Source organism: Vulpes lagopus, chromosome 7, assembly GCF_018345385.1.
Source record: "Vulpes lagopus strain Blue_001 chromosome 7, ASM1834538v1, whole genome shotgun sequence".
Lineage (NCBI taxonomy): Eukaryota > Metazoa > Chordata > Mammalia > Carnivora > Canidae > Vulpes > Vulpes lagopus.
In genome coordinates this window covers 13,312,669-13,325,556 of record NC_054830.1, presented here as the reverse complement: position 1 = coordinate 13,325,556, position 12,888 = coordinate 13,312,669, and the positions used below count along the sequence as shown (strand labels likewise).

At 57.1% G+C, this 12,888-nt stretch overlaps 2 protein-coding genes across 3 annotated transcripts; one reads left to right on the top strand and one right to left on the bottom strand.

Moving 5' to 3' along the window:
• Positions 1-2,530: 2,530 nt before the first annotated feature.
• On the top strand, positions 2,531-7,997 carry RAB3A (RAB3A, member RAS oncogene family). Its single transcript, XM_041764015.1, has 5 exons — positions 2,531-2,688; positions 3,867-4,094; positions 5,413-5,531; positions 6,159-6,283; positions 7,147-7,997. The coding sequence occupies exons 2-5, from the start codon at positions 3,867-3,869 to the stop codon at positions 7,335-7,337; spliced, it is 663 nt and encodes a 220-aa protein (XP_041619949.1). The 5' UTR covers positions 2,531-2,688; the 3' UTR covers positions 7,338-7,997.
• On the bottom strand, positions 4,874-11,278 carry MPV17L2 (MPV17 mitochondrial inner membrane protein like 2). Of its 2 annotated transcripts, XM_041764017.1 has the most exons (5): positions 10,863-11,278; positions 10,062-10,232; positions 9,106-9,182; positions 8,880-9,008; positions 4,874-5,600 (listed from the first exon to the last, which is right to left on the bottom strand). In XM_041764017.1, the coding sequence occupies exons 1-5, from the start codon at positions 11,047-11,049 to the stop codon at positions 5,556-5,558; spliced, it is 609 nt and encodes a 202-aa protein (XP_041619951.1). In that variant the 5' UTR covers positions 11,050-11,278; the 3' UTR covers positions 4,874-5,555. The 2 variants fall into 2 exon arrangements, with proteins under 2 accessions (XP_041619951.1, XP_041619950.1); XM_041764016.1 differs by lacking the exon at positions 4,874-5,600 and having other exon boundaries at positions 8,055-9,008; positions 10,863-11,275.
• Between the last annotated feature and the right edge of the window lie 1,610 nt (positions 11,279-12,888).

Sequence of the window (12,888 nt, the reverse complement as noted above, 5' to 3'; positions counted from 1 at the left end):
TCATACATGTCATCCCATCACAGGGCACTTACTGTGTTCACAGGTCTAGGTGCTGGGGATACTAATCTGTGTCTCTAAGTGTAGAGCCCAATGCAAGGCTTAAACTCACGACCCTGAGATCAAGACCTAAGCTGAGATCAAGAGTCGGATGCTTAACTGACTCAGCCACTCAGGCACCCCTCAAATAATTATTTCTGATAGCGGATGTGGCAGGAGGGAGAAATATGGTGATGTGATAAGGAGGTGACATGAAATTGGAACCTCTGAAAGGAGGCGGGTGCCCATCAGAGATCTGAAGAGAATGAGAGAGCCAGGCTTAGAAGGAAGTTGGGGAACAGTACTCCAGGCAGAGGGAACAGTGGGCACAAAGGCCTTGAGGCAGGATTGCACCTGGAGCCAGAAGGAGCACCTGACCACCTGACCTGAGGAGAAAGATGAGATGAGGAAGTAGCTGGTGGGTGGTGGGTGGCTAGAGGGCCTGGGCTGTGAGGTGGAGTCTGGACTTGACTCTGAGTGGGGTGGGACTTGGAAGGGTTTAAGGCCTCTTTCTCACTAGCTCTGGTGTCCCAGGCTGTGCAGCAGTTCCCCATCCAACCACCTCTAATTCCAGAGTGGAATGCTGATTCTCTCTCTCTCTCTCTTTTTAAAAAAGATTTTATTTATTTATCCATGAGAGACACAGAAAGAGAGGCAGAGACATAGGCAGTGGGAGAAGCACCCTGCAAGGAGCCGACTGGGGACTCCATCCCGGACCCTGGAATAACGCCTTGAGCCAAAGTGATGCTCAACGGCTCAGCCACCCAGGCCTCCCTATTTTTACTTTGAAATACAAATTCCTCTGTGCAGTAGCTGATGCCCATTGTTGGGGGGGGGGGGCTTCCCTCCTTTGGAAAAACAAAACACTAAAAATGACAACAGGTATTTCTCAGTGCCATCCATGTCCAAAGCCCAAAGCATGCTTTTGGGAAGCTTTACAGGTCCTCACCTCCACCGGGGTGTGTGTGGGCCGGTTGGGGGGGGGGGCACCGACTGCCAGCCTCCCTGCAGGGGGAGGTTGGAGATGAATTTATTTTTATTTATTTATTTTTTTATGTTTTTCTCAATCTTCCAATTCTCCGCAGTAGGTTCGTAATACTCTTATAGTCCGAGTGGAGGAGAGGAACAAAAATGCTACCCTTAATAAAAATAGATTTCTCAACGCAAGGGACGTCCGGCTCTTCCAGGGGGCGGGGGGCGGGGGGCGGGCTCCAGGCGCTAAGTTATTCTGGTCTCTAGGCGCCTCCGCAGCTGGCGAGCTTTTTATAAACAGGACGCACCCCTCCGCCCCCCACCCCCGCCGCCCTGCGCCTGGGGAGGGAGCAAGATCAGAATTCTCTTGGGGCCACGCTCCTCCTGCCGGGTCTGGGGAGCGGAGTTGAGGGGCAGGGATCCCAATGGGACATAGGGGCTCATTCTCCCGCACGACCCCCCAATTCTGACATTTCCCCCTCAAGATTTGGGAGAGTAAACGACTGAGCACCGCAGCCCCCAGAGTCTGCACTCGCAGAGTCTTGTTTCCCCAGGATGGAGGGGATCGGTCCCCTGCCTAAGTCAGGAACCAGGGTACCAGGGTCGGTAAAGCATCTCCCAGCCTCGTCTAGGTTGTTGGGTCTTTGAACCTCGCTGAGACCCTCCCTGTTCCCCGTTGTTGTTGTTTCCTGCAGGTTTGTGGGGGGACTTAGGGGGGCAAGCCATTTCTCTGCCCCACTTCAGCATTATCTTCGAATTTTTCTCCGGAAAGTGGGGGGCGCAGGGAGAGGAGGGGTTCTTGTGTCAGCCCCTTCCTTCTTTTCTAGAAAATAGTTCTCTCGATCCCCAGATCCTCTTTCTTCTTTTTCATCTCAGCAAACAGGACCGGGCATCTACCCATCCGGTCCTCTTTGGGGATCTTACACCTTCCAGAAATTGGGAGGGGTCTCCCTTCACCCCTATTTTGGCTTTTTCTTCATTTGTACTTATTTTGAACCCGTGATTAGGGGGCACTGAGCGTCTCTCAGATGTCTGTTTCTCTTTCCTAAAATTGGGAATAGTGTTTTTAACCAGAGGTCGGGACACCCAAGACCCGGCGGGGGCCGCGAAAATCTCAGACCAAAGGTGGGAGGGGGCGGGGAAGGGGAACGCCCCCTGAAGACCCAGGCTCTGCGAAGGCCTCAACCTCCCAGCCCTGCAACCACCTGGGAGCCACCATTGGACAAGAGGAGAAGAGTGATAGGCTCTGATTGGCTGACCAGTCCGTCGCTCGGGGGCCCTCAGCCAGTGAGAGGGCGCCATTCAGTCCCGCCTCCTTGACGCAGGCAGGAGGCGGAGCAAGTAGCCACCTCCCCCGCGTGCTACTGGGTGAGCACACTGATTCCCGCCCCACTCGTGCGTCAATCTGCGCGGGGGCCCCGCCCCTCCTGGCTCTGCGTGCGTCAGTGGGCTGTTGCTCCAGGCGCGGCTCCGCCCCAGGATGGCGTCACGGCTTCATCTGCATGTGAGGCCCCGCCTCACTCTTTGCAGGACGTCACCGCGGACTGCAGGGGCCTGAGCCGCTGCTGCTGCCGCCGCTGCCCCTGTCGCGCAGCCCCACATCAACGCAGGGGGCCCCGTCACCACCGCCGCCAAAAAGTCGCCGCCGCTAGGGTCACCACCGCATCGGTGCAGGGCAAGGTGAGTTCCCGGGCGGCCTGGTTCGCCACCTCTCCGGATACCTACATAACCTTCATTTGACTGATGGGATTGCCGGGGTAGGGGAGAGATTGGCTGCGCTGAATGGGGGGGAAGGATGCGGCGGTCACAGCCCTTGTCGGGGTAGGGCCCTGGCTCCCCCTACCTGCCGGGTCCTCACCCTCACCCCCACCCCCCACCCCCCACCCCCGGCCTCTGCGGCGGAGGGGGAGGGGAGGCGAGTGCCTTGCGGGAAGCTGTGCGCGCGGGAGGCTCTGTGCGTGCGTGCGCGTGCGTGCGTGCGGTGTGAACACGCGTGTGCGCGCCCGCCGGTGCCAGCGGGTCTGTGTGCAAACCCTTTTGCTTATGTACCGGGGTATGCTCGGGTGACCCTGCGGGTGTCCCGGCCCCGGTGAGTGCGTGCTGCACGCATGTGAAAGGAGACGCATGGACTGTGCGTGTGCCTGCACGTCGTGTGCATACGTGCACGGGACTGCGTGTCCGCGTGGGTGACGTGTACACGCCTGCATGGGTGGAGGACACCCTGCGCACGGGTGGGTTGGCATGTGTGTAAATGTGTGTTGGTCTGCGTCTCGTTTCCAGTGCACCGAATGTATTCGACTCTCGTGTGCACACGCGTGTACGGGTGTGTTCCCTGCTGCGTGCACGTGAGCAGGTGCACGCCCCGCCCTTATCACATGACCAGCTGTCTCAGCTGGATCCCTCCTAGCTTGGGAGCCTGGGGGAAGGGGGTGCTGCGACGCACATCCCCGCGGGATCGTACACGCGTGTGCACGTGCGCCCGCGCGGCACCCTTCTGAGACACATGAATGATTGATGGGGGGCGGGGCCGGCTGCAGTCACCCCTGCCCGCTCAGCTTAGGGTTTAGGATTACAGCCCGACCTAGGGCGGCGGCGAAGGCATGTTGGAGGGGGCCCAACGGGTGTCCCCATGTCCATCTTTCTGAGCTGCTCCCTTGACACTTTTGGCCTTTCAAGGTCACAGCCCGCCCTTTGCCGTGGCCCTACAGTTAGTACAGGGGCTCCTGATGAGATAAGAGTAATCTATAAACACTAGTCCTTCTCAAGAGCTCTGGAATTCTCTGTATCCTCTGCCTGGAGCCTGGGCAGTTGGGTGCGAAAGGGGATTCTTCAGGCTCACCTACACCCTGCACACCCAGATGGCGTCGGCCACAGACTCGCGCTATGGGCAGAAGGAGTCCTCGGACCAGAACTTCGACTACATGTTCAAGATCCTCATCATTGGCAACAGCAGCGTGGGCAAGACCTCTTTCCTATTCCGCTATGCAGACGATTCCTTCACGCCTGCTTTTGTCAGCACTGTGGGCATCGACTTCAAGGTCAAGACCATCTACCGCAACGACAAGAGGATCAAGCTGCAGATCTGGGTGGGTCCAGCTGGGGAGCTTCTGTCCCTATCACTTTGCCTTCCCAGAAAAGCAGCCCCAGCTTTGCCTCTTTCCTGTTTGGATTCACTCACACACTGGGTGTTTATCAGGTGCCTACTGTGTATTAGGGGCTAGAGGCCCAGAGTCCTCCCATGGGTGCCTCATCACTGCTCTCTGGGAGTGGGGAAGGAGCAAATGCTGGGTACTTCTATGGGTGCCTCATCACTGCTCTCTGGAAGTGGGGAAGGAGCAAATGCTGGGTCCTCTCCTCTGTGTATTACTGAGAGCATCACTGGGATTGGTGCCTCAGTTTCCCTATCTTTCAGTTCTTTCATGTGAGTCTGTATGATGTTTCAGCCGGATTTTGCCCCCCCCCCCCCCCGCCTCATTCCCTGGGACAGGAACAGGCAACCTCCTCAGGGTCTACTGGCTACCTCCCTTAGCCCCACGGGGGCCCAAAGGAACCTGTTTAATCCCAAGCCAGAGCTGTCCCCTCTCTGTTCATTGCATTCCCATGGGCCACCTGGCCCGGGAGACCTCGCCTGCTTTGTCTCCCACCTCCACTGCCTCACTGTTCCTCTGATGTATCAGGCACACTGATAGAGACCCACTTCAGGGCCCCTGCTCCAGGCTCTGTCCTTTGCCCAGATTGTCCTTCCCCCCAGTCCCCGTATGGTTCCCTCCTCACCTCATCCAGCTCTCAAAACCATACCCTCACCCACATTGACTTTATCTTCCCTCTCAGTTTTCATCACCAACATAGGATACATTTTCTTCTTTTGTGTTTATTGTCCGTTTCCTATAGAATGGGGTGATCAGTAGGCAGTGATTTTTGTCCATTTTGTTAACATCTGTGTCCCTGGTGCTCAGCCCAGGGTGTGGCACACACAGGTCAATGCCCAGGTACGTTGAATGAGTGAGGAAATGATTCTCTAGGTACCTGCCTCTGGAGGACAATTGAGCACAATGTTCTCTGTGTAGGTGGGCAGCTTGCTCCCCTGGCCCATTTTGCCTTTGGGCAAGCCCCCTGCTCCTTCTGGTCCTCAAGCAGGCTGGACTGGACAATCTTGGAGCTCATTTCCACTGAGGAGCTTATGTACAGGGCCTGACTCTTGTCTTTTTAAATTTTTTAAAAAGATTTTATTTATTTATGAGGGGCTGGGACAGAGACAGCAGAGGGAGAAACAGGCTCCCACAAGGAGCCCAATGCAGGACTTGATCCTGGACCATAGGATCAAGCCCTGAGCCAAAGGCAGACGCTTAACCACTGAGCCACCCAGTGGTGGCTGACCCCTGACCCCTGTCTTTTCTTCCCCAGGACACAGCAGGGCAAGAGCGGTACCGGACCATCACCACAGCCTACTACCGGGGTGCCATGGGCTTTATCCTCATGTATGACATTACCAATGAAGAATCCTTCAACGCTGTGCAGGACTGGTGAGCACACCTCCCCTTCGGCTCTCAGACCATCTTCAGAGCTGGCTTTGATGCAAAGCCCCAGCTCCCCTGGCAGAAATGTAAATCACAATATTGGACTCTCAGACCTGCTCTCGGGTCTGTAATAACTGAAACGTGGTGGCACTTGCTCAACCAGGGGGAAAGAGGGTTTCATCTCAGGTGGAAAAATGAAATTGTCATTTATAGGCAAAAAAAAAAAAATAAGGGAGGGGGCAGAAAATATAAGAATGGTTTTTTTTTTTTTTTTTTTAAGAATGGTTTGCATAGGATGAAGGATCTATATGAACACATTTCTGCCCAAAGTAGTGATAAACTTTAAGGACATTTCTGAATTGGCAGAGGAGGGAGAAATTCTTGCCTCTGGGGGATGGGGATCCGGGAAGGGTGGGAAAAGCCTACAGGAAAGGGATTTCCAAGATCAGGGAGTCGTGGGTCTGTGTTCCTGGCAAGACAAAGGCCAGGAGGAGGGACCGAGCTGGCCAAATCCAAGCAATAATCTGCAGGTGGGGGGCTAGAGTGTGGTGAGCAAGGGGGAAGATTAGAGGATAATGGAGCTAGGTTACTCCCAGCCCTAGCCCACCCCACCCCTGTCACTGCCTCCTCCAGGTCAACCCAGATCAAGACCTACTCATGGGACAATGCCCAGGTGCTGCTGGTGGGCAACAAGTGTGACATGGAGGATGAACGGGTGGTGTCGTCGGAACGTGGCCGGCAGTTGGCTGACCACCTTGGTGAGTGCCCAGTGGGGCTGCACACTTATAGCCTAAGAAAGGGACACTGGGGCCCTGAAAGGGGAGGGGACACACCCAAGATCTCACAGCAAAACCAGGACAGGGTCTAGATTTGAATCCAGACAATTCACAGTTTGCAAATGGCCTTGAGCCAGGAGCCAGATCTTGACGGATGCCTAGGAACTCGTGGTGCAGTTACTGATTTGTTCAGATATCTTCACTGCTAGCCTCATGTTGGGCTGCTGAGCCCAAGAAACCTCATTTTCTGGGGTAGAGAGGGAGATCTGGGCTGGGGGAGTGTATGGGGGGCAAGCTCTGCCTGGTGTAGGTAAGACCTGGAGGACAGCACTGGATCTGGTGCTGAAGCAACGGGTGGTCTTTCAGGCAGACCAAACAACTTTAGGCAAAGGACAGAGGTAGGTAAGATCCTGAGTGTTCTGGCAAATTAATTTTATATGGCTGGAACGTGGGGTTCACCTGGGGGAAATGCACACCCTGAACCACATGCCGACGATCTGGGATTCCTGCAAGGGCAACAGGGAGCCAGAGGGTGTGTAAGCAAGGGAGGTCACAGGGGGATGTGCCAGATACTGCCAGGGCCAGTGCGTGGGTTAGGCTGGATGTTGGGAGTGGGGAAAGGTCTTGCTGGGGACCTGGAGACGAGATGGGAACAGTTTTAGGGGGAAGGAAGGAGTACAAGCAACCTAGGGCTGACCTAGTCCAGTGTCGTTTCCCTGCAGGACTCTGGTGCCATTAACGTGGTTGGCACTGGGAATCTCCAGATGTTCTCTGCCCTCAGAGAAGCATCCCCAGGAGGGTGGGGGGGGGACCAGAGTCCTCATCCCTTCCTTCCCCAACCACAGGCTTTGAGTTCTTTGAGGCAAGCGCCAAGGACAACATTAATGTCAAGCAGACCTTTGAGCGCCTGGTGGATGTCATCTGTGAGAAGATGTCCGAGTCATTGGACACGGCCGACCCTGCAGTCACGGGTGCCAAGCAGGGCCCACAGCTCACGGACCAGCAGGCGCCTCCACACCAGGACTGCGCCTGCTGAGAGCTGCCCTGCCCCGCCCCTGCCCACCCCTGCCCACCCCCTGGGCCTGATCCAGTCCCTACTGGCCCAGGGCGTGAGACCCCTGCCCCATCTTAGCCCCTCACCCTTATTTATTATCGTAGTTATTTATTTATTTATTGGAGATGTCCCCCAGGGGCTCGGGCTCCCCAACTACCCCGTGTCCCACCCTGTACATATGGCCCTGTCCCCACTCTGCTGTGGCGTGTCGTGGCCCTGTGAACTCACTGCTCACCCTCCTCTCAAGACCCCACCTTTTTTAAAAGTCACCCCCATCAACAGTTACCGGTTTTGAAGAGGGGGCCCGATGACACCCCAGGGCAAGCTGTTGGGTGGTGGGAGGTAGTCGGGTCTGCCAGCCTCTTGGCTGGGCCGTGGTGGGCCAAGGCCACTGGGGGGTGGGGGGTGGGGGGTGTCTCAGCATGGACCCTGGGGTAGATCAGAGCCAGGTAATGGCCTGCCTGGCTCCTCACCCCCAAAGTTTTACCCTTTTTTGGAGGTGAGGGCTGCTGTGGGTACTCGCCACCCTGGGACACCCCCAACACCAGACCTGTTCTGACGTCATGAGTGTCAAACATGCCCCCCAGATCCCCAGGAGATGTCATGACAACACTACACACACCCAATAAAGCGAATGGATGACGCTGTGTCCCTATGAGTGCCAGCCTGCTAGCGGTGGCCTTGGTCATCCACAGGATATTCAATGTCAAGAGAATTTAATAGAATTTCCACAATCTGCAACCTGAATATGAGACTGGAGGCCACCTGGCCCTGCCTAAGCCTCCAGATTCAGGGGGCCAATCCCAGGCTGGGCCCTACTTCAAGGGAATGGAGTGTGTCCCTGACCTTGGGCCCAGGGCCCAGCCCACAGTGGTGTTGAGGAGTTGGGGGATTGGGACTGGGTGGCTCGGGCTGGGTGCTGCAGATGGGGCCATCTTTCACTGGTTCATGGAGGCCTGCTGTGACGGGGCTCCTGGATGACCATCTTTATGGCTGTGTTCCAGATGAGGAAACAGGTCTTGTACTGGGCTTGGAAGGGGCAGCCCAGCCAGATGCCTAGGGTTTGGGGAGGGGCCAGGGCCAGGCCTGGCCTGCTGAGAGTCAGTCTTGCCCTGTCTAGCATCCACTCAGGAGGGCTGGGGCAGCTCCGTCTGCCTGGTGCCCAGGGCCACACAGCTTAGGGGTGGACGGGCCCAGGATCTGTCCGTGCAAGAGGGGTCTGGTCACACACCCCATTCACCCCTCTGAACTCTTCACCAAAGCAGGTCCTCACCCACCTGTCTGGTGGTTGAACTCAGTCTTGGGGGACAGATGCAGCAGGGACCTGGCCGATGTCACATCAAACAGCAGAGAGGGGCTGGGTCTTCACGCTGCCGATGACCAGCTCCCCACCCACCTGCTGTGGTCTGCAGATTGTCATAGGCCCAGGAGGACCTCACCCTAGAGTGGAGCTGCACCATTTGGGGTTTACACACGTGGCCCCTGAGGAGTCCCCTGGGTGCCTGGTCCGCCCACTGTGCTCACCCGGTACTTCAGGTAGGAGAGGTACGTGTCCCAGCCCAGGGTTAGGCCGTTGATATAGGTGACTCGGAATTGGGTGGGCACAAAGAGAAAGTTCACCAGCTGCGCAGCTGGCCAAACGCACCAGTCGGCCTGCGGGGAGGGGTGGAGTGTGGTGAGGGGAGGAGCCCTTGTGGGAGGGGAGCAGCTGTGAGAGGCAGGGCAGGGAGTCAGGGGGTGGGCCGCCCACCTTGTAGAATTCCCAGAACTTGTCTCGCAGCTCCTGGCAGCTCTCATCCAGGGTTTGGCCCTCCAGGCAGCCAATGCCTGGAAAGGAGACAAAGAAATTAGAGTATCAGAGGCTGGGGAGTACTGGTGACGAGCAGATAGGGCAGGAACCCTGAGGGTCAGGGTCCCAGGCAGATAGCCCAAGATGTTTAAAAGCCTTGCGGTGGGAAGGGCCACACAGCAGAGTGGCTGGTGTGGAGAAACAAGGCAGAACAAGTTGGTTCCAGTGAGGGAGAGGTCCTAAGTAACCACACATCCCCTTAGGGGCACCTGGGTGGTTTAGCAGGTTAAGTGTTAAGTGACTCTTGGTTTCAGCTCAGGTCATGATCTCAGGGTCCTGTGATTGAGCCTGAATTGGGCTCCTCGCTGGTTGTGGAGCCTTCCTAGTATTTTCTCTCCCTCTTCCCTCTCTCTAAAAACAGGCACCCCAAAGGATGAAGATGCACTCTTCCTGAGGCTGTTTTATTTCCTGTCTTTCACAAAGGAGGAAACTGAGCCTGGGGCGGGGGCAACAGTCTTCCCAGAGCCACGGGCTGGATGACTGCACCCTGTCACCCCCAACCTCAGCAACTCTTCCTTCAGCCGCAGGGCCTTTGCATAGGCAGTTTTTTATGCCTGCTGGCTCCTTCTTCAAGTCTCAGCTGAGTGTCCTCTCCTCTGGGCAGCCCTCCCAATCACTGCCCACAGCCCCACCTGTACTGCTTCATCCCTCCTACCCTAAAGCACCATTGTCTGATTCTGCTGTTCATGCCTGTCCCCAGTGGGTCTGTCCTGTCACCACTGTGACCCAGCACCCAGTCCAGAGCCACACAGAGGAGGCACATCAGAAATGCATTTCAGCCTCCTTCTTAAAACAAAGCTGGCTCTGCCCCTCCTGATGTATGGAGAGGCAAAGCCCAAGCTCACAAGGCTCCTTACCCAAGAAATACCAGATGCCTAGCAAGGGAGAGGCCACGAGCTGGTCGATGAGGACCTTCCTGAGGACGTTCCGGAGGCCAGAGAGGCCAGATGCTGGGAGCAGGTGGTCCAGCCAGAGGTACCAATAGTGCAGGAAGGGACCCATGCTGCAGCCCACTGCAAACATGCTTGCTGAAAGCAGTGCAAGAGTCAGGGGGAGGCAAGCAACTGCCCCCAACCCATTCCTTCCCTGGTTAACTTCCCTCCCTGGTGAACTTGAAGCTGCCCCAGAGCCCGCCTGTATGTTCTTCCATCACAGGCCCCATTGCCAGGCACTGGTCCTCTCTCGTGCTCTGTCCTCATCCCCTTCACCACCCTGTGAGCGGGTTCTACCATTGCCCTGCTTTCTGGAGGAGGAAACAGGTACAGCAGGTTGGGAAATGTGGGGCCAGAGCGCAGTCCCAGGGTGGCTGGGTCCAGACGCAGAGCTCTTGATGTCCTTGGTGCGGCTTCCCGTGCCCAGGGCTTGGGCTCGGTGCACGCGGGAGGGGAGCGGACGAGGGCGTGGGCGGGGACGAGACCGGTGGGTGGGAGTGGGTCCGGAGGAGACAGGGACCAGGAAGGAGGAGGCAACCGAGACCTCGGGTGGGGCGAGGGCGGAGACCCCGGGATGGAGAGAAGGGACGGAGACCTAAGCATGGGCTCTGGGGGGTCTTGGATGCACGCAAGGTCAGGGGTCCTGCCGGGAACTGAGGCCACAGGTCATGGGTCTCCGAATCTGAAGCTGGGGTCAAAGGTCACCCGGGATCCAGGGCTCCTCACCTGAGCGCCGGGGATCGAACTTCTGGCCAGGCCGGGCGCGGAGCTCCCAGGACTGGCGCACGCCGTCCCCCGCCGCCATGAGAGTACCACAGCCCAGCGTGTTGGTGACGAGCAGCGCACGGCCTTGGAACAGGGGCTGCCCCACGGCCCGGAGGCCGCGCAGCCAGCGCCAGCCGCCGGAAGCCATAGCCCGCCGCGACTCGGGCCCCGGCGCCAGGGTCGCCCTTCCCGGGCGGGCCAATCGCTCGCGGTCCTCGTGATCGGCACGCCCGCCCCAGTCCTCACCAGTCAATCGCGGACCGCTCGGCGTCCCCCTTCGCCGGCTGGAGACGTATTAACCAGTAAAAGACCGGGCATCCCATCCCCGGGCCAATCGCGGAATGAAGCCAAGCCCTGCCTTCCGCACCTTACGGGCCAATCGCTAACAGGCGTCTCCCCGCCCCCGCAGAGCTATCGCGGCCTCTCCACCATCGTTTCCCCGCCCCTTTCTGCGCCGGCCTATGGACAGCCGTCGCCACACTCCATCCGATCCGCCCAATACCGCACTGGCCAATCGCAGCCTAGCCTTACGCCGGCCTCGCCGCCGGCTGTCCCGCCTCCCGTGTGGAGCTGGCCAATCACGCTCCTTCGCCTAGGTGCCCTCTAGGCGCTCAGCTTCTCCCGGAATTCCAGAGGAGGGAGCCGAGCGGGGGCTCCCGCGGCTCCCGCAGCGGAAGTCTGATCCCGCAAAGCCTCACGGAAGTTGGGGGCGGGCCGAGTGCCCCGGTAGGATCCTGACCCAGGTGTCGACTTTGCTCCTCACTTTAGCTTGGTACCTGACTTCCGATCCAGAATAATAATGGGTAAAACGTTAGGTTCTGGGCAGCCCGGCTGGCTCAGCGGTTTGTCGCCGCGTTCAGCCCGGGGCTTGATCCTGGAGACCCGGGATCGAGTCCCACGTCGGGCTCCCTGCTTGGAGCCTGCTTCTCCCTCTGCCTGTGTGTCTGCCTCTCTCTCTGTGTCTCTCATGAATAAATAAATAAAAATCTTTAAAAAAAAGTTAGGTTCTGGGGACGCCTGGGTGGCTCAACGGTTAAAGCATCTGCCTTCAGCCCAGGGCGTGTGATCCCGGAGACTTGGGATTGAGTCCCACATCGGGCTCCCTGCATGGAGCCTGCTTCTCCCTCTATGTCTCTGTCTCTCATGAATAAATAAATTCTTAAAACACACAGACACACATACACAAAACGTTAGGTTCTGTTCTGGGCACACTACGTGCAGTAACTTACTTCACAGCAGCTCTACAAACAACTGTATCTCTGTTTTACCTCCTGTGTTTGGGGGGGGTACGAGTTTCCATGGAAACGTATGCGTGACTTACACGTGACTTACAAAGGAGCCGGGTGTCGCAAACTGCGGCCCGAGGTCCAAATCCCCGTAAAATCCTCGTTTTGTTTTTGCGAGGCTCACGAGGTGAAAGTGTTTCTTATATTTCTTTCTTTCTTTTTCTTTTTTTAATGATTTTATTTATTCGTGAGAGACACACAAAGAGAGAAAGGCAGAGACACAGGCAGAGGAAGAAGCAGGCTCCATGCAGGGAGCCCGATGTGGGAATCGATCCCGGGATTCCAGGATCACACCTTGGGTCAAAGGCAGCCGCTCAACCGCTGAGCCACCCAGGGACCCCCTCTTATATTTCTTTAAATGTGTGAAGGAGTATCACGTTTCTGGACGTGACAGAATCCGTTTGGAAGCTCCGTTTTCCTTTCCAACGGATGAACTCTTGAACTGGGGCCAGAGGCACCCAGCGTTTTACAAGCAGTTGCTCCATAAAATTTCAACAAAGCACTTGGCATTCAGATCATATGGAGAAAGTAAAGTTAATAAATACCAGGGAGAGCAGCCCGGGTGGCCCAGCGGTTTAGCGCCACCTTCGACCCAGGGCGTGATCCTGGAGACCAGGGATCGAGTCCCGCATCGGGCTCCCTGCATGGAGCCTGCTTCTCCCTCTGCCTGTGTCTCTGCCTCTCTCTCTCTCTCTCTCTGT